This window comes from Vicugna pacos, chromosome 23 (assembly GCF_048564905.1).
Source record: "Vicugna pacos chromosome 23, VicPac4, whole genome shotgun sequence".
In the NCBI taxonomy this organism is placed as follows: Eukaryota; Metazoa; Chordata; class Mammalia; order Artiodactyla; family Camelidae; genus Vicugna; species Vicugna pacos.
Window position 1 is genome coordinate 17,304,825 of NC_133009.1, and position 20,857 is coordinate 17,325,681.

Sequence of the window (20,857 nt, forward strand, 5' to 3'; positions counted from 1 at the left end):
TACCAAGAAAGTGAAGAAGATCTTACCTTTCTGTACACCAGCATGTTGGGTGATTCATCTGCCACCCCATTGCTGGTCTGGCCATAATTATTCCCCTGGGCCATGTCACCACACGTGGTCCACCCTCAGATACAGAAATTATCCGTCACTCTGCAAGAGTTAGAGAGACTTCAGTGAGATCCTAACAGCAGTGCTTAAGGAGGCTGTCTCCCTTGATTTATCTCCCGCACCCACAGCACCCACAGCACCCACCCTGCACGGAGCTGCTTACACACTGAGGTTGACTGCTGGAAGTAGCACAGGAATAGATTTTAAAACCACCACCACCACCTTAATTTACACCTACACCGCTCCCAAGGAGTCGTAAGAAATGACAATCTTTCAGTTAAAATAGTCATTGGCTATGGTTTTAGTTGACTTGATTTTCTGGATACTCATTTTCTGAAGTATGTGGGGCTCACGAAAGTGTTGGAGGGAGAGGCTGGGGTACCTAGGTTACCATTTCATCCCACAGAGTTCTCCTGTCTCCCAGTACTTGCAGCTCCACTTGACGGGGTTTCCCCCGACAGGGCGGAAAGGCAGCGCCCTGAGGCGGCACACTTTCTCCCAGGTGTCTGTCTAGTTTGCCGGCGCGCAGGAGCATCAGAGAGGCCCACCGCCCCAGCCGTCCTCCCGTCACGCGCTTCCCCTCCATTCCCCGGGGCTCCTGCCCAGAGCCGGGGCAGCTGCTCCCACTTACACCTGCCGGCACCGCCGGCCACTGGTCGCCGTCCTGGCGGCCCACTGGGCTTCGGCAGTCACGGTGTGACCCTGCCCAACCTCTGCAAGGAGGCATCGGAAGGTGTCCCGGCAACAGGACTAGCTGGGAGGTCGGCCCTTCAGGCAGTCCCCCGGGTCACCGTGGGCAGCACCTAACTGCGGAAGCCTCGGAAGCCGCGGAGCGACCAGGCGGAGGGGAAAATGAGCAAGCCCGGCTCGCCTGCTTGGCTCCACGGCGGCCACAAACGGCAGGCGAGCCCCCGCCGCGCGCGGGCGCCGGGCCGGCGGCGGAGTCAGCCCGGCCGAGCAGGGCGCGGGGCTCCGGCGCGGCCGCCGGGCACGGCGGGGGCGCGTGCCGGGCCCCGGGACGCCGCCTCCCTCCCCCCAGGCCGCGCCGCCGCCCCGCGGCGTACCTTCTGCCCAAGGTCGCGGCCCGCGGCGCCCGCTTCCCGGCGGCTGGGTGCGGCGGTGTCAGCGCGAGGCCAGCTTCATCACCTCGGCGCGGGCACAGGGCTCTGGCGGCCCGCGCTCCCTCCTCCGCTTCGCGCCCGGGCTCTGGGACCACGAGAGCGCGCGGGACCGAGACGCCCGGCCCGTGCGCGCGACTGGGGACGGAGGAGGGGACTGTCACGTGGGCCCCGGCGTCCCAAGGTGCGGGCTAGGGGGCGGGGCGGAGGGAGCTCGGCCGTGCGCGGTCTCGCCGCCCCGCCTGCCCGGCCCCCCACGGTCTCGGCCGGGGAAGGCGGCCGCCCTGCCCCCAGCGCGCGCAGCCCGCGCCCCGGCACACCCCGCCGGCCGGTGTGCGCGCCGCTGGAGGCCTGGAGACGGGAGTGTGAGCCGGAGGAGCAGGGAGGGCGACGGGTGGCTGGGTGGCTGGGTGGGTGGATGCAGGAATGGATGGAGCCCCTCGCGGCAGGCAGTTTCATCACGTGCCTGATGACTCCACTGACAGTGAGAGGGAAGCAGATAACTGATGATCGTTATGCTTAAATAACGAGAGTAGAGAGATACCGAGACATCCTAGGAGTGAAGGAAATGGAGAGGATCAAATGAGTCATTCAGCCCATTCGCCTGCGACTTTCACAGCTTCCTCCTAAGTTAGAGGAATGGGGAAAGATTTGGAGGCTGCCAACTCGAGAGGAAAATCTTGCCACCTGTTAAATGTAGGCACATCCCTAATATCTAGTTTCTCTCTTTGACAGAAGATGCTCAGGGAACTTTCACCCAACTGCTCTCACCCCCTGGCATTTTCAAGGACGGAGTGAGGTGCTGATCCACCAGAATTATTCTCCAGATTGCTGTCACTAATTCTTCTATAAGGATGAGAACTACATTAAGAAGAAATCACTTTTGTCTCAAAGGAGGAATTTGTGCAAAATTGGGGAAACAGAGACAGTACCTATTCCTCTCTGAAGCACTCTGTAGTTTGACATGGTGACATACAGAGTCCTAGAAGGTTCTAGCATGTCCTTGCTCTCCTTTACTTCACATCCAGGTATTCCTAATTCCCAGCCCTTCTGAGCAACAGTAGCCCTACACACATCCCAAGAGCCTGAATGTGGACCCAAAGAAGCAGTAGCCATGCAAAAACCACAGCTTTCCATTGACTTCCTACCAGCTCCCTGTCGTGGTCCCCTCCAGCACCTGGCCATGCCTGGCTTCCCAGATTCCCCCATAAGCTTCAACTCGCCCATGCACACAAGGGTCTCAGAGGCTCTGGTAGTGACTTTCCTCAGACTTTCAATTCCTCCCTCTGAAAAGTAACTTCCCCAGCTTCCCTCACAATTGTGTAACTCTTGTTCCTATAATTCCCCTCTTATTCTAGTCTACTCCTAGTGGTTCTGCTTCCCTGACTGAGTGGCTGGGGCAGAGTTCAAATCCAACTCTTCCTGGTGCTTTTCACCATTCCACAAGAAATCCAAGTAAGGGAGATAAAATCCTGAAATCAACGACTTCATGAAAGTGCAAGAAAGTATGTGAACGGACTGAAGGAAAGGGGCTGACAACATTCAAACCGGGCTCTTCAAGAACTGGTAGGTTGTCTGCATGTAGAAATGATGAGGGAAAGGATTTCGAATAAGACACAAAGGCAAGAATTCTGAAACCCATTAGGAAAATTACTATAAAAAGACTATGATTTATTGGATTCCTACTATATTTATATAGCTAGACATAATTTATATCTATATTCCTACCATGCCTATTTTTTTTATTCTCACAATTTCTAACAAAATATACCATACAAACTAGGTAAAGAAACTGAGGTTTGAATCAGGAAACTTGACTGTGGTCATATACCTTCTATCAGAGCTTGGGTTCAAACATGCCTCTGTGAATCTCCAAAGCCTTATGAAAACAATGTGCAAAGATGCCTCTAGCCATGGTATGAGTTAAAAAAAAAAAAAACAACCCAGGGGTTTCCTACCAAGATGTCGTTCATTCCACTTGTCATCCCTCTGCTACGTAACTCACACCTTTCTCTCTGTGCATTGATGACTCAGGGGTGCTTCTCACTACTTACTGTTTCAAGGCAAACATCAAGGAGGAAGACTCAAGTCATAGCACATCTCACGATTTCTCCCATTGTTATCACCAAGCCTCATAAGACAACTCATAATTTTTGTTACAGTGTATTGGAAACAAAATTATGTCCATCCCCTTGACATTTCTAGTACTCACCTTTTTCATATGTAAACTGAGGGAATTAGATTAGATCATCTCTCAAAGCCCGTCTGGATCTTAGAATGTGAAGTTTTAACATGTTCCTTTTTGTACTTTCCTCCTAGATTATGGCCTTTTATGTTGCAAACAGCAAAACAGCATGGATATTCTGGGATGTTTTTCTGTTTCTTTCTTTCCCAGAGCGTATAAACATGTGATCTTCAGCTATCATCACTCAAAATCACTTCTCATTTTCCTCATGGACCTTATATTGTGAAATATTCTTGTCAAACAAATTAAATTATAAAATGTAATCATGTACACGTTTTCCATGCCAGCTAGAACTCCTGGCAGGTAAAAGCCCTGTTACTTCACCCAATGAATATAATTCCACCCCAAGCAGTGACATTTAAGGTTTTTGTTGTTGTTGTTTTTATCTTCAGCTTCACTCTTATCTTGGAAAAAATAGAGTTTGATTAATATTGTTGAAATATTGGAAACAGTTGCATTTGTTTGCTAACCGCTGTAACAAAGCATCACAAACTGAGTGGCTTAAACAGCAGAAATGTATTCTTTCACAGCCCTGGAGGGTAGAAGTCCAAAATTAAGGTGTCAGCCAGGGTTGGTTTCTTCTGAGGGATTCTAAAGGAACCAAAGCTCCACCCCAGGCCTCTCTCGTTGGCTTCTAGGTGGTTTCTTCCTGTGTCTCTTCACATCATACTCTGTTTCTCTCTGTGTCCAAACTTCCCCCTTTGTATAAGGACACCAGTCATGTTGGATTTCGGCCCACCCCTAGTGACCTCATTCTGACACCATTCAATCCGACACCTTGTTACCTCTTCTGGCCTCAATTTTTACTGCTCCCCGTATTCACCTGTTCCAGCCACACTGACCCATTCCAAGCGAGCTGCCACCACAGGATGTTTGTACGAGCTGATACCCCTGCTGTGAACATTCCTCCTTCAGACCTCGCTGAGGGCACCCTCTCGGTGAAGCCTACTCCATATAACTTATTTAAAATTATGCAGCCTCCCTGCACTCCCCTTCTTTTTCACACTGATTTATTTGCTTTTCAGAGCATCTATCACCGTTAGACATCCTGATCAATTTACTTACTGACTATTTTTGTTGTCTGTCTTCCCCTGAAAGAATTTAAGTTCTAGGAGGTCAGGGATTTTTCCTCTCCTGTTCACTACTGTATCCCCAGGGTCTAGAACAGGATCAGATGTAGAGCTGGCAACCAGTAATTATTTGCTGATTTATTGAGTGAATAAATCCGTGAATGCGACTGTGTTTGAAAGACTGGGTGCACTAGAAGAACGTGGTCTACGTGACTTTGAACGGAACTGAATTAGCACCAAGTTTCCACAGTAGATGGAAATGATCCACTCTTTGAACCTGTTTCCTGTGTGTCATAAAGGGAAAGAATAATTTCTTTTCCCACTCCACACCCACTCCACAGAGAAAGGCTTTAAGAATTAATTAAACGGTGACATGGAGAAAGCATTTTGAATTTCTAGAAGAAAGTACTTTATTAATTGGAGGCTTTTATTGTGCGAAAGAATTGTAAGTGACACGTGGGCAAGTACAAAGATGAGGACGTGTTAAAAGGATTGTACTGTTCACAATATTACATTGGCATTTTATGGGATAATTGATTTGAGATGATATAGGCAGGGTGAAAAAAGCAAAGTGATTTAAGAAATCATATTCCAAATGACAGATTTTTAAGAAATGCCTCCTTCTTTGTAGTCAGCCCTCAATTATTTATGGCACAATACTTTCATTAATGAATTATTTTCCACTTTTACCATCCTTTTGTCTATTTTATGGCCATTTTCTTGCTAATTAGAACTCTCATACCAATGTTTGAGAGCTGGAAAAGAGGGGGAAAAAAGTAAAACCTAAAATTTGTCCTTATCAGGAGTTTATTCCTCTCTCCTTGTTTGTCAGGGCCCAGCAGTGAGGCCGCGTAAGAATCACCAGATTGGAGACAATGAAATGTAGCCAATTCAACTCATGAATCGCTGGGTTTCTAGCACACAATTAGCAGAGAACACAAGTTAGTCCAAGTGGGGAAGTGGAAACGGGGTAACAAACCACTCCAAGGAGAAGACTCGGTAGGACGCGTCCCAGGTCCAGCAGCGGGGCTCAGGACAAGCGACAAGCGAGAGTGGGAAGTCACCTTGTGCTCTGAGGTGCTCTGAGGGAGCACCCCCCCAACACACAAGCAACGCAGCCAGGTCCTCCAGCAAAGAGCCGTCCAGTCGCTCAACTCAGTGGTCTCCTTTTAAGAAGTCTGTCAGTAGGAGTAATGGTTACGTCATGGTTGCTCCTTCAGTTCCAGTGATATAAATCCTAATTTGCCTAATAAATCCTTAAGGTACAGCACTCTCAGTTTATGTATTACTCAAAGGCACTTGCAGTCCTACAGCAGACGTTTCAAAACAACAAATGCAGAGGTTCACATGGGCCACTGTGACTCCATTTTTAACTACTTAGCTTAACATAGCGTAAATCTGATAAATTTCACACAAGAGGGTAGAAATCATAACACAAGAGAAATCACGCTATTAACACCCTTTCCTGTTGAAATGTTTAAATTCTGATAGAGATTACTTCCAAAGCCACATAATTTTTAAATGTTCTATACACTTTTCAATTAACTGGCAAATTACTTGAGAACACATTATGAGTGAGAATGCTCTGTAATGTTTGGGGAGGAATACAGAAAGTGTTGAGACTTCGTTCCTGCCCTTTTGGCGTGTTGGAGCAGGACTGGAGAAGGCATCAGAACATCTGAGTTTTAGCTGACTCCACTGCTTGAAATCTAGGTCACACTGGGCAAGTGACGTGGCTATTCCAAGCCTCAGAGCCCTTAACTATAAAACAAAACTCATATTATCTGCTTTGTTCTACTGTGAAAATCTTTCATTGCAAGGCAAATAAAGTGTTTGGAAAGACAGTCTGATAGCAGTCATATTGATCATATCCGAAGCAGTGGCCTAGAAATAGACCATCATTTCTGTTGGTCAGACACCAGAGGCAGCTGTAGCTACAGTAATTGAAAACAGTCTATCCAACAGGCAGTGTTTGGTGCCTAGAATGTAGTGACAGGATCAGAATGGCAGAATGAGAGGTAGAAGGTGCAGCCCCTGCAGGAGGGCTACACATGGCAAGAACAGACCTCGTCTGGAGCTGTGAGCAGGGCTGGTGTTGGGTGCAAAGTCCAATAGCTGGATGGGGGTAAGTGGGGTCATGACCCCAGAAGGTGGGAAAACACAGAGCAATTCATCTACTTAGGTTCCAAATTCTTAGCCAAGAACAATCTTCAAATTAGAAATGATAGCAGACATGATTAGAATATTAAAATAATAAAAATGAGAGGGATAACTCTCAAATAACAAATGGAGAAACTGGGCTTCAATGAAGGGAACTTACCTTCTCAAGGTCACACAGCTCAGCAGAGTTAGAACCAGAACTTAAATCCCAGTCTGAAAATTCCAAATCTAATGCTTCTTACATTGCCTTTAAGAGGCAACTAAGACTCAAGATACGGGAAGAAAAGGGCACTTAAAATTTTGTATCTCCAGAATTAGTGAGGTTCCACTCATGGACACTGAGAGAATTTGGAAATAAAATTCTCAGGAACTTTTAAAGCATGGCAGAGAAAAGATGACAGCAAAATGGGGCCAATTTGCCTGAAATAAGGGAGAAGATGCACAAACTGGATTGGTACCTAGAACCCGTCCAGAAGGAAGCTTCTTTAATAGAATTCAACACATGGGTCTATCAAGTCCCTTACAACACATCAGGCATGATGCTAGTCTCTGATGATGAACAGACCTTGCTCAAGACAGAGTCCAGTAGAAGAGAGATAGGTAAATCACTACAGTGGGATGTGTTCAGTGCATGTGCACCCAAAGTGTTAGGAAAGCACAGAAATGAGAGTCAAGGCACTTTATCGGAGTCTCTAAAACGGATAGGAATCTTCCAGATGGACAAAGGGGAGGAACAGCCCAGCAGCACCGCAGGTGGGTCGAATAACATGTGCTGAGTTACAGAAACACGAATAAAAGATGAATGTTTGATGAATGGCAAGAAGTTTTAGATGGATGGTGTCAAACAGAAGGAATGGCTTTAATGGAGATAAAGATGGTATATAAATTGCAGCCAGAATGCAAAGAACCTAAAGCTCACGCTGGGGAGTTTGGGATTAAAGCAATAAGAAAACCGGACGAGTTGTGAAATCCTACAGTGAAGAGTGGGGGGGGGTCACAAAGAGCTGGTGAGGGTCCCCCCACCACAACATCATGCAGGCTACCCTCATTTCCTCTGTGAGTATGGTCTCCAGACCAGCAGATGAGAACTATATGAAGGCAATAGGAATATGTATTCAACAAGGCATTTGACAGTTTCTTTTGTGAGACCTTTGTAAACATAACGGTAAAATGAGTGCTTGAATAACAGTTCACTGGATTCATAAGGGACTGAATAAAGTCAGCAGAAAGAGCCGATTAGGTGGCCAGAACACACCAGAAAGGAGGACTTCATGGGGAAGACTCAGAGTTCTGACCTTAGAATTTCCCTGTTCTAACTGGGCTTGTGCAGTGACTCGAGTAAGGATGTAAGTAGCCCATTTATCAGATTTTTAAATGGCACAAGGCTATGAAGAATAGCTAATGCACTAAATAATGGCAGTGAAACCCAAGGCAGACTGAAAAGATGAACGTTAACCAAATAAGATAAAGTTTAGGAAGGATTAATATTAACCCTTATACCTGATGGGAGAGCGGTAAATTGACACTAAGTACAAGATGGATAAAGTGGACTGAACATCAGTATAAATGAAAAAGATACTTGGGTTTTGTTTGTTTTGTTTGTAGTTAAAAACAAACTCAGTATTGTTCAAAAGAGCACCCACCTGCCTCCCCCCTAAATAATGTAATCTCAAACTGCGTTGCTAGAAATATAGTGATGGAGACGTATAGACCAAATGAATGGAGTTATTAGAAACTGTGCCTGGCACAGCACTTGAGTCACTCTGTGTGCCACGTCTAGAATGTTCTCAATTCCACATACCAAGGACATAGACCTCCACACTCAACCCTTTGTTAAAATTCTGCCTCCACCTCTGCGATTTAAGGTCCACAAGCACAGAGATTTTGTTCTGTTTTCACTACTTATTCCACCTGTCGTATACCCAGTGCCTAGAACAGTGCCAGGCACAAAGCAGAGTGGAACAGGTAGAAGGGGTGGTGAGTGAAACTGGAGGAAAGCAGTAAGGATGGGGGAGGCGCTCAAAGCCACTCTGATGATGGGAAGAAATCGAGATACTTTGTCAGTAAAAGAAAGGGCTTTGGTGAGTTGTGATAATTATCTTGAAACATTAAAGGACTCTCTTGTGGAAAAAGAATCAAATATAATCTTTCAAGCCCCAGAAGACAAATTTAAATTTAAAAGGTAGAAGTTTCAGGCAGATGGATTTCACTTCGATCCAGCGCAGTGATTTCTAATAATAGAAAACAGTTCTATTCAGAATGGCCTTACTGAGGAGGTGAGCCGCCCGTCCCTGGAGGTGTCTGAGGACATGCTGAGTGATCATTAGGGATTATTGTTACATTGAGGATGCTGAGCTAGGTGACCACTATGCTTACTTCTAATCCACATTGTCTAACTCCAAAAGACACGGCATAGGAGAAAGTGATTTGAACCCCTAGATCCAGATAGATTTCATGGTGTCCATGTTTCTCAAAAGCCAAAACTAAACGCTTGGTTATTGCTGATGCTGGATTCCAAATTTCTCTCTTATGGCTAAACCATTATATGTTGTGCTCAACATTAACAACTCCAGCCCAGTTTTATGAGGCAACACAAAGGAGAACTTGATGAGCCCACCTGCCCTTGGGCTCCCTAATTATCTGATCCCCCTCCCTTATTTATATATGAAAAGAAAGGGAATGCCCTTGGGGTACTCACCCCAAAACACAGGGAATGCCTTTGATCCACGGGGTAGTATAACCAGCAACAGGACCCTGTGACATGGAGATACGCCTCTTGTCTTAGAGCCATCATGCCCACTGCCTTTTTGTTTAAGGCCAAGGAGAAAAAAATGGCTAATGGGTCCCCATTAACCATTTTTGTACCTCATGCAGTAGAAGCTCTCCTGACTTCTCATCACAGTGTTTCTCAGCCAGCTGCCTCCCCTCCTATGAAGTCCTTTTGTTAACTGGCCTGCATAGAACTTTTATGTTCTAATAAACTTAACCCAGCTACTCACTCACTGACAAAGTCCCTCATGACTGCATAACGCTGATGGACCAGCTCCTGATTCTTTACGATGATCTACTGGAAATTCCATTTGGTAACATTGACTTCTCACAGTTCACTGAGGGTCCTTATTCAAAAAGTGAAAATGGCAACTATTGTGCTGAGTATGCTGTTACAATGCTTTTTGGTGTCGAGGCAGCGTTTTTACCTGTGGTTACTTTGGCCCAACAGGCTGAGTTATATGTTCTCCCACAGGCTTGAACTTTAGCCAAGGACAACAACTGCCAATATTTCTAATGATAGTAGAAATGCTTTTGGTAGCTCATGATCTTGGAATGTTGTGGAAGCAATGCTGGTTTCCTTACTTCCAGTGGAAACAAAATCTTAAACGGCAGCTGTATTTAAGAATTATTTGATGCAACACTTTTACCTGCCACTTTAGCTATTATTAAGATTCCAGGGCCTTCCAAACGTGGCTCTCTGGAAGTTAATCACCTTACTGATAATTTTGCAAAGAATGCCTTCCTTACAGGAAATAACAGCAACCAAACTTTTGCCATGATTCAAATGAGGGATATTTTCCCAAATGTAATTTTTAAAAAACTGGTCAGAGGCACCAAAAATTGGCCTCAGAAAAGGAGAAACAAGATTGAAAGTTCAACAACTGCTGGTTTGATTAAAAAAAAGAAAGCTCTGGTTTGGATCAAATAACAGCCTCGTCCTACTGGAGGCTCCAAAATTCCCACCTCTCACCATTGCACATGCAGTAAACTATTGGTCTACTGACAAAATTACAGCCTTCATGAATCAATATTGGCAGGTAACCATTAACCAGGCCACCAAAAAATGCCTACTTCACTTGTCACTTGCTCAAAGTACAGCCCAGGGAAGACTGTTCGTACTGCTAAGAGACATTTTCAGCCACCTAATGGACCATTCAAGGTCTGGCAAATGGATTTCATACAACTTCCTTTGTCCAATGAATATAAATACGCTTAGTCATGATCTGTATGTTTCCAGACTAGACTGATGCTCTCCCTTTCAGACAGACTACTGCTCTTTTTGTGGCTGAAGTCATTTTGGAAAAGATTATTTAAACTTCATAGTGACCAGGATCCTGTTTTGCTGGCCAAGTGCTTCAACAAGTCTCTGCTGTTTGGCTGGTTTTACATCTTCGCTGTGCTCACCGCTCTCAGTCCTGTAATTATTAACACTCCATTGGCAAAATTTGTAGAGCCCCTCCAAATACCTTGATCAAAAGTATTGCTGTTGGTCCTTCTCAATCTCAGTCTTTCTTTTCTGTATATAAGCAAGCTTCTATCCTTTGTTCTTTGGATTTGCCTGTGGCTCACCTTAGCCAGCATTTCATGAGTGGCAATTCTCTGGCTATTCCCAAATAAACTCTTTTTGCTGGTGAGATAACTGGCTGTTTTATTTTAAAGTTGACATTACTAATATTCAAAGTGGAAGACTGGCCATCGCCACTGATGCCATGGACAATACAAAGGAAAAGAATAATAAACAAATAAGAACAATTCTATATCCACAAAGTTGATAACCACAAAGTAAGGGACCAATTCCTTGAAAGATAGAATCTACCAAATCTTACAGAAGAAACAGATAATCTGAATAGGCTGACATGTATTAACAGAACTGAATCTATGATTAATAACCTTCCAAAATAGAAAGTAAGAGGCACAGATGGTTTCACTGGTGAATTCTACCAAACATTTAAGGAAGAAATTATACCAATTTTCTACAATCTCTTCCAAAAATAAAAACTAAAAATAGAGGGAACACTTCCTAATTTATTCTATGAGACCAGAATTATCCTAATACCGAAACTGCACAGACTTTACAAAAAGGAAGAATAAAATAATATATAAATCTTAATCAAGTTGGAGAACTTTTCACACCTCTCACGATAGGTGCTAGAACCAAGAGACAAAATCATAGTAAACATATAGAAAATGTGAATATGATATACTTCACATAAAGATAACAGTGTGGCAAAAATTATGGAATGCTCATGAGCTTTTAACAAAACTTCATATTTCATATGCTGCATTGAAAGAAAGCCTCAATACATTTCAAAGTATTGAAATAACTGAGAGTGCATTCTTTAATTGGAGTGCAATTAAGCTAAAAGTCATCAACAAAAATCCAATCAGAAAATTTCCAAATGTTAGGATTATCAATCAGTAAGCTTTTAAATAATGAATAATTCAAAAGAGAAACTAAAATAAATATTCAAAAGCATTTTGAGTTTAATTTCAATGAAAATATATCATGTCAAAATATGGCATAAAGCAGAAACAGTGTTTGGAAAAGAATTTATAGATTTAAATTATGTATCAGTAAAGAAAAAAGCAAAAACTAATAGGAGACTCCATCACAATAAATGGAAAATAACATTAAATAAAAAACAAGAAATATGAGCCAAAATCAGTTAAATGAAATAAAATATACAATAAAAAATTAAAAATCTAAATCAGTGTCTACAAAATGAATAATGCAACTGAAGAGCCTCTAGCAAGACTGATCAAGAAAATAAGAGAGTGCATGGGGTGGGGAAGGTATAGCTCAGTGGTAGAGCATGTGCTGAGCATGCGTGAGGTCCTGGGTTCAATCCCCAGTACCTCCATTAAAATAAATAAATAAACAAATAAACTGAATTGCCTCCCCCCACAAAATTAAAAAAAAAAAAGTCAGGAAGAAAATAAGAGAGCGCATAAGTTACCAATATTAGGAACTAAAAAGGAGACATCACTAAAGTCCTCATAGACAAAAATAATCAGTAATATATCATTAACAACTTAATGCTAATACATTTGACAGTGAATTGGAAACAGCCATTGGAAAAACAACTTCACCAGAGTTATAAAATAATTATCAAAATTGAGCCTATTATTAAAGTTTTTGTTACGAAGAAATATCCAGATCTAGGTAGTCTCATTAGTGAATTGTTCCAAATGTTAAAAGAGGAAAAAATACCAATATCACACAAACTCTTTCAAAGGTTAGAAAGGGAAGGAACGTTTTCCAATGTTTTTTGCTATTGACTTGTTTATATTGAAGTATAGCTGATCTGCAGTGTTTCAGGTACACAGCAGACTGCACACCAGTTATATAACATATATTCTTTTTCAGATTCTTTTCTATTATAGGTTGTCATGAGATATTGAATATTGCTCCCTGTGGTATACAATACGTCCTTTTTGTTTATTTTATATATAGTGGTGTGTATCTCTTAATCCCAAATGCCCTTTCATCTCTAAGTGTCTACCCAAGAGAAATGCAATGTAAATTCACCCAAAGACCCACACAATGGAGTTCATTGCTGCACTACTGTGATAATCCCACAGCGCTCTGGGGTCTCTTTCATGAAGGCTAATCCCACTCATGAGGGCTGCACTCTATGACCTAGTCACCTCCCAAAGGCCCCACATGCTCACACCATCACATCAGGCATTAGGTTTCAACATGTGCATTTTGGGGCAACACAGACATCCTGTGTATAGCATATCTTTTTTTTTTTTTCAAGTGGTTCAATATTTGGACGGTGGGTAAAAACCACTATGTACAACATTTATTGGGTTGGGCCAGAAATCTGAGGACCAGACCAAAATAATGTGTGGTAAGTCTTTAGCTGAGCCAGGGCACGGGAATTTAGGTGTGGGCTTCGGTAAGCACACAGCTTGGACCCTGACAACCTCGAGAGGCCATTCTGGGCCATGCGGCTATGTCTTAAACAATTGTGCATTTATTTAGTTTTTAGCTGTCCTCACCAAAGCATACAACTTTGGGCCTGAGGCCGAGCCATGTGGGATTTTTCACCTTAATGGTTCACAAGAGCTTATGGCAACATTGCCACATCGAACTGCTGTTTCTATGGAGACAAAGCTGCAGGCATCAGCGCTCTGGAAAACAGTGCGAAGTGTCAGTGTGTAGTGGGGTGCTGGTCTCCACAGCCTGACCTTGAACTAGAGGGCATAATTTGTCTAAGCAGTTGTAGCTGAGATAAAGATTCAACTTTAAGACAAAGTGAATCTCTCCATATATAGGCACTGTAGGAATTGCTGGGCAGAAGAAAATAATGGTTGCTTTTAAATTTCAAGGGAACTACATTCTAGGTATGGTAAGGGAGAGTTTACCTTTAAATAATGAATGCCAAGCCTTGGTGGAAAGTGTTCAAGTAGCTGCCCAAATTCCATTCTGTTCTCAGGGTAAAGGGGCAGACTGTGAATGGATAGCCTTATCCAGAGGCTGAATGTTTTTAAACACTTCAAAAGTAGCTGAGTAATCTTCCAGGAGTTGTAGGCATCTCAGCGTCACTCGGGTGTTGCCTGTGCTAAGAAGGGCCTGCAAGTTTTAGAGAAAGAAAGGGATGAATAAAACCAGCAAATTAAACACATCTAAAGAAGTTCTAAAGAGAAGTTCTAAAAAGAAAAGTGCAACAGCAGAGCAGTATCCCACATCTGCAGAAAAGGTGGAGCGGAAGGAACGGCGCTTCGGGTCTGAAAGATTTAATTTAAATGGCCCTAAACTTTCCAAAGAGACAATAGAGGCCACTGGGCAGAGCCCACTCCCAGGTTAGCACCCTGTCCAGAACCAGGGGCTTCCAAAATAAAATGAAAGTGAAAACATATGGAGTATGCTGAATAGTCTAAAAAAAAAAAAAACCTCAGATAAGATCTTTCACTTGGCCTCACCCTGACAAATTGCTCAAGTTGATGAGGGGCTTCTTGCCCCAACCCCAGTCAGAGTATACGAATTGTGCCAAAATTAACCACTTGGTAGGTAATGTCTCTAATAAACTGATACGCATAAAAAAGGCTGCCAACTAAAAACCGTCATTTGCCGTCCAGTTAGGAAAGAAAGTAGTCACTAGTCAATGACCTTCAATGCTCCCTGAAGGGAGTTCAGGGCGGAGATCAGGAGTGAGGCACTCTGTGCTCTGGGAAAACTGGGGAACAGGGCTTCATTTAGTTAGATATTTTCAGAAGAAGATTTTTATGAGCCCAATTTCTTGCATCTTCTCATATCTAGAAAAGCTCTAAAATCATTAACAGAGACATCTGGCCCTCGTGACTGGCAGCAACCTCCCGCCAAGATCTGTGCTTGATTGCACGTGACTGCCTTCACCAGAGTCACATACATGCAGGCTTCTTCCCACAGCTCTTCAGCGAAGTCCCTCAGAGCTCCCTGAGAGGTCGTCTCCTGGGCTACAGTCCTCACTAGGCCCCAAAGAAAACGTAACTCACAACTCTCACATTGTGGGATTTTTTTTTTTTCAGTCGGTAAGACTAAATCCAAATCTGTTTCCTGCATCTGCATTTCTTCCCTTAAAACCACTGAGTTTTTCCCTCTGGTCTTTGGCAAAATTGAGAATGGAGTCCTCAGCAAATACCTACCTGGATTAACTATTCTCAAAGGTGGAAATTTGTTTGTTTCCAAATTTGGTAAGTGTGAGGCAGAATGGTGAACTTTCAAACAACTTGAGATGAGGCCACCAGCAAGAACTGTTCCTTCTTCTCTGTGTCCTGAAGAAAGTGAAGGGACCTCTCTGGCAGTTCACCACTGCCCACGATTAAATGAGGACGTCTGCTGGGGCTTCAGCCATGACACCACAGTACAGGCAGGACCTTGGGGCTGGAGAGGGGGAAAAAGCCAGGACATGAAAGACATGAGCTGGCCAGCTCCTGAGGGAATTTTCTAAAACCCCACGACTTCCCTGTTGTCTCATTGACAACCCCTAGCTGCAAGGAAAGCTGGGAGAGGTGGTCTTTTAGCTGGGTACAGTGACACCCCACATAAAATTGGGTTCTGTTATTGGGAACTGTGGGAGAATAAATTCTGGAGAAACAGCTAGTAATCTCTGCCAGGGAGCAGAAATCCCTGCAGGAGATTTCAGGAGAGCTTTTGTTTGCTTTCCTGAAAAATAGGAAAGTCACAGCCTACTCAACCTCTTGCCCTTCCCGCTTCTCCTAGCCTTCAATGTGTGTTGGTGCCAAGAAGACGTGTGCCCATCTTGCAACATTAGGCATTGGGCATGGGATGAAAAAACAAAAGGAAAATCATGAGCTTTCTGATTATCAAGTCATTGAACCACACTAATAGCTACTTTGATGGTCTTATTACATAAAAAATTCCTATTGTTCTTTTGGTTTCAGGTTTAGCTTCCTTTCTCCATGTGTGTGTGTGTGTGTGTGTGTGTGTGTGTGTGTGTGTTTTGGGGGAATGTTACTGACTTACAGCTCTGTCTTACTGTTTGCTCACAGAAATGATAGGAACATTATGAGACTTCTTCAGTGTAAAAGTTTCCCAAGGATCAAAACTATGCCTAGAATTCATTTACTCCTGTGGAATGTCTGTTTTGTCTACATTTTCTAAAGAAAATATCCTCTTCAAACATGTTTTTCATCATCTCAAACCCTATTCATGTGACCAGAGGGTTTTTCTTAGTCTTAAACTGGCATCTGGCTGAAGTAGAAGTCATTTCCCCTTGGTCTTGGCCTCAGAGAAGAAGATGAGCAGCTCTTCCACCTGCCTTGAACAACGTCTCATCACTCTTCAACGACTGTAACTGAGCACCTCTTCAGCCTCCTCTTCTGGAAAAATTAATCCAAGTCCTAGACACCCCGGGGCTCTGGAGGACCAATACTCCAACTTTGTTATCCTTTTATGCTTCTCTGGACCCCTTTCATGGCCTCCATATCTTATTTCTGTAATTTGTCAGATACCAGAAAAAAATATGAAAATAAAGTCCTGATTAGTGCCTAGAATTGAGGAAGGATCATCTCAAACTTCACAAAGTTCTAGCTTTGGAAATATTCCTCACCCGGTTTGAGTAAGATTTTTCTGTCACTTGTACTCAAGAATGCTACTGATAGACAAGTTATAGGCATCCTACGGAATTTAGCTAGAAAGGTTTATTCTTGCTTACTACCTGTACAATTCAACATAAATCACTTGAGCCGTTCAGAGACTGATCAATCAGTTAAAACATGATATATGATGCCTTGAGGTTTTCCTTTTATTTTCCTGAAAATAATATGGACCAAAATTTAATGCATAGTGATTTAGTTAAGTGATAGTAAATACTTTCATTTTAATAACTATGAAGAAATTTGGGGAATTAAACATTTTCAGTAATTGAAAAGACCCAAGTCACTGCAAAACAACGGTTAGCTAATTATCTAGACCACAGGTTTAAAATGCATATGTCTACAAAGGTCAGGAATATAATGTAAAATAGCAAAGTATCTCTGTTATCAAATAATAAGAAATGGGTGGAGACTGACTGGGAATAAAAGGCCAGCATTGTGCAATATTTCCATTTTTTTTCCCCAAAAGAAGACAAATTCAGAATAGGTGAAAATCTCTTGATTTTTAAATTTTGATGATGAGAAAGTAAATTAAAAAAAAAGTTCCTGTTGACAACCAGACCACAACATTTCCCCAAAATTGTAACACTCAAAGCAAGACATAAATAAGGTCCTCCATGACCATGTTCAAAACAAGACATACAGAAGGCCACCTCATGACACAAAAATGGCTCACCACCCTCCTCTTCTGGCTAGCATCACCTATTTCTGCATCGATTCTGCTTCTTTGACAAACATACCTCTAGACCCATTTAATGCTCCCACCTCCTAGGTAAAACTTATTAAGATGCCCAATGTCTAAATTGCCCTAGCTTCTTGGTATTCTGAAATCCAGAACTGGTCTCTGCTTCCCAATTCCTTCTCAAAATCTAACACAAGCCCAACCTCTAAAAGAAGACCCTTTCAGCAACTCCTCACCCAGACATTCCTAAGGCATCCACAGAGTGAGATCACTCGCCTTGCAACGATGTAAAGAAACCTAATATCTTTAACTCCACATGTGTCCTAGTAGTCTCTACTCCACTGGCTTAACAGGTACTTAGGAAATCTTTTAAAACACTGGGCCTAATGCAGCTGGCCTATGAGCCAATCACTATGACCTTATACTCTCTATGAAAACTAAGATTCGAAGCAAAAAGGGATGGGCAGATTTCCCATCGTTTTATGCCATTTCTTGTATTCTTTATAAGTAGATTAAAAGGAGATGCATAATCATAACATCGACTACATGCTACTTGAAGATTGTGGCTGTTTTTACTCATGCCAAGAGGGAGGACTTTATCCTGTTTGATTTGCGCAGATCCATTACCAGTGCTTTCAAATTCAGGCCTTCCAAGCTGAGGTCTGCTCGGAGCTTGGAAGACTGCCATATTTTAGAGGACTTTTTCCTTTGTAATTTCTTAAAATGCAAGAATAGAAATCAGGAAAAATTTAGAGAGACCAGTGAAATGATTCAGATGTGTATTATACTGATAACTGAGATGTGATCGCTTTTCTTGACTAGATTTCAGTTATATATTCACTAGACAGGGAGATTCTAGGCCTAATATCACATCTCGTGCAATTTGTGGGTAAAATAATATATATTAAATGCAAATAAATGTCTTCCCTGGCTACGAGAGTCAAACAGGATTAACTGAGGTTTATTTGGAGGTCTGAATGATGGCTCCCCTTGCCTCCCCAGCTCCACCTTGCCTCAGGCTTACCAGATGCTAGAAAGCTGCATACTCCAACCACTCTCCTGAACAGCCAGCACAGAACCTAAACCCAGACTGTTTATCCCCCCGAATGACTGTCCTCATGTTTATTCTATAAAAAGACAGACAGGCAGAAGACCCATGATAGAGCAAGCTGCACACTAACCCAAACACGCCTCTTTGCAGAATGTCAGGAAGGCGGGGAGAGCATCCTGCTGATTCTTCAGCCTCCACGCTCCAACACGAACCAGTGAAGCTTGCTGCCGTGTACCTGGGCCCAGGCAGAGTAAGCCTGCTTGACACAGGCCCTCATCTGCCCCAAGGGCCTTTTACCTAAGAGAGAACTATTGCCCCCTCCTTGGCCTCACCTTTTGGTCCCCGGCACAGTCACATTCTTCTGCCTCCTCAATGGTACTCCTATTTGGAGAAGAGACCTATGGGAAGCACACAGCAGAGATGGCACCAGAGTAAATACCAAGCATTTCCAGGCAGGAAAGCTCAAAATTTCCGTGCTCCATCATTTAAATACTTTCCTCGGTTTATCCAGTCCAGCATCCTCACATTCTGCTCCCTGGGAGACCATCTCTTGACCATTGTCCTTCATTTACATATGAAGCAGGCACGGGGGGGGGGGGTGACTTCCCTTTGGGGGCCACAGAAATTTGATCCCCTTCTATTGGTTGGAATTTGGAATATAGGAATGGACTTAGAGGTTTAACAATTATGGGCTTTTGGCAGTACAGTTCCATCAAAAATTCAGACTTCTAATCTATTTGCTCTTGGTCAGTTAATTGCACATATAATTAACCACAAACAAATATTTCCTCTAAGCGTGATATTTAGCCTGAAGGGTCCTTTCCTTCACCAAGGAAAGCTGCCACTCTCTTTGCATGTCTCAGCTTCGTAAGAATACATTTATTTTTTAAATTCTACATATATACAAAATACAGGACTTTCAGTGAATTTAAAATGCAGGCCACAGGTAAAGAATGCCTCTCCCATCTCTGCTTATAGATTTGCTAACTCTAGTCTGAGTACAGACCTCCCCTTGGGGGAAAAAAAAATCTTTAACCACATGCCAGGGTTCTGAATTTTCCCTACTACTTATGCTAATAGCAAAGCTGCTGTGACACATGGTCTGTATTCCAGAGAACAGCAGGTGGCAATCTGATCAAGCGTTTTTCCACCGCACAATAAGGGTCACCAGATTTGTAGCCTGAAATATCTGAGTCCTCACTGTCCAAAGCCCCACCTCCTTCACTCAGCCAGTTCCTCATTTTAGAATCTTACTTGCAGCATCCCTTTCCAGGTAGAAAATTCTATTTCAGGCGGAATGAATTCAGCTGCAGCTATGGAATATATCAGCAGGAGCGCAGTCGCCTACCATCCAGCTCACAGAAAGCAGCTTTGGAGACAGATTTGCCAATAGTAATAACTAGTATTACTTACTCTATTTATGTCAATTTCCTTGGAGAGCAGCTTGAATGTGTGATCTAATTTACTCCTCAAAATAAGGCAAATGAGTGGTATGTTATTATTCCCGTTTCACTGATGAGTAAACTGAGGCTCAAAGCCTAGATGACTTGCTCAGTTTCACTCATTTGCTAACTAGTGGCGTTGGGATTTGAATCCAGATTCCAGTGATGCAAAAGCTGGTGCTTTTTTATCATGTAATCATCTTAATCATTGAATCTGTGTTTCGGGTGAAAGTGCATCACAGAGGAGGGAGAGGAGGACTACAGTGCGAGTCAGCGTGCTGTGGCCACACAAGGCTGTAGCCCAGCAGGAGATTTGCGGAGAGCCCAGAACAGAGCCTGCTCCCCTGCGCTGCGCCCAGTCACACGCAGACACTACCCCACGACGCCCGACATTTTTGTTCTGAGGACACTGTCCAGGATGTAAACATTATCAGAAAATAATGAGTCAGGCTCTGCCGAGCATATGCTTCATTCCTGAGCCAAGCCTATGTAGTCGCCGCCAAAACCTCCTTCAGGCCACCAAATCGCCAAAAGAAGACTGCAGCGTCAGGGCACAGGACGCAGGCACCTGAGCCAGACGCCTGCCCGGAGCAGTCGCCGGGAGTGGGCCCTGTGTGGTTTCTCACTCTCCCCACCTCCCTTGGGAGCCATCCAGCAATGCCTTCTGTGGGGACCTGAAAGACAGAGTCCTCTCAAACTGTGACTCCCGCTCCCTTGGGAAATGGGACATGCTGTCTTGGTTTCAACTGTTGTCACTGCTTCTGTCCTGCAGCTCCCTTTGATCAAAAGGGAGTGTATGGCACGCACTGGATACGTTCCATTGACACCCTGTGGGCACGTCACGGCCTCCAGCAACCCAGGCATCCTGGCAGTGGGGTTAGTGGTCCATGGGAAGGACATGTGGCCATGAGCCACACTGGTCACCCATGGCCTGGAGCCAAGTGTGCTGAAGAGCTGGGCCCGGCTCCCAGAAGACTCCCAGAAGATGGGGCCTGCCCACAGTCTTTCAGAAGAGAGCTAGGCAGGGTTGTTTTCCTCAAAATGAAGTGAAAACATGAAAAAGAGGGAAGAATGCTCACATCTGGACACTACTGATCAAGTGAGC

The 20,857-nt window shown here is 43.6% G+C and overlaps 1 protein-coding gene across 10 annotated transcripts in view; it reads right to left on the reverse strand.

Moving 5' to 3' along the window:
• The window catches only part of RGS7 (regulator of G protein signaling 7), a 247,172-nt gene extending 245,815 nt beyond the window's left edge, over nt 1-1,357 (reverse strand). For 2 of the 10 annotated variants that reach the window (XM_072948552.1, XM_072948551.1), the window contains exons 1-2: nt 740-980; nt 27-150 (exon numbers count right to left, since the gene is read on the reverse strand). Coding sequence is in view for 3 of the 10 variants with exons in the window: in XM_072948554.1 (XP_072804655.1) it covers nt 27-104 (78 nt within the window). In the remaining 7 variants the exon portion in view is untranslated. Of the gene's footprint in view, nt 1-26; nt 151-739; nt 982-1,172 lie in introns of those variants that run through there. The other 8 variants (XM_072948554.1, XM_072948553.1, XM_072948550.1 and 5 more) reach the window with 6 other exon arrangements.
• Between the last annotated feature and the right edge of the window lie 19,500 nt (nt 1,358-20,857).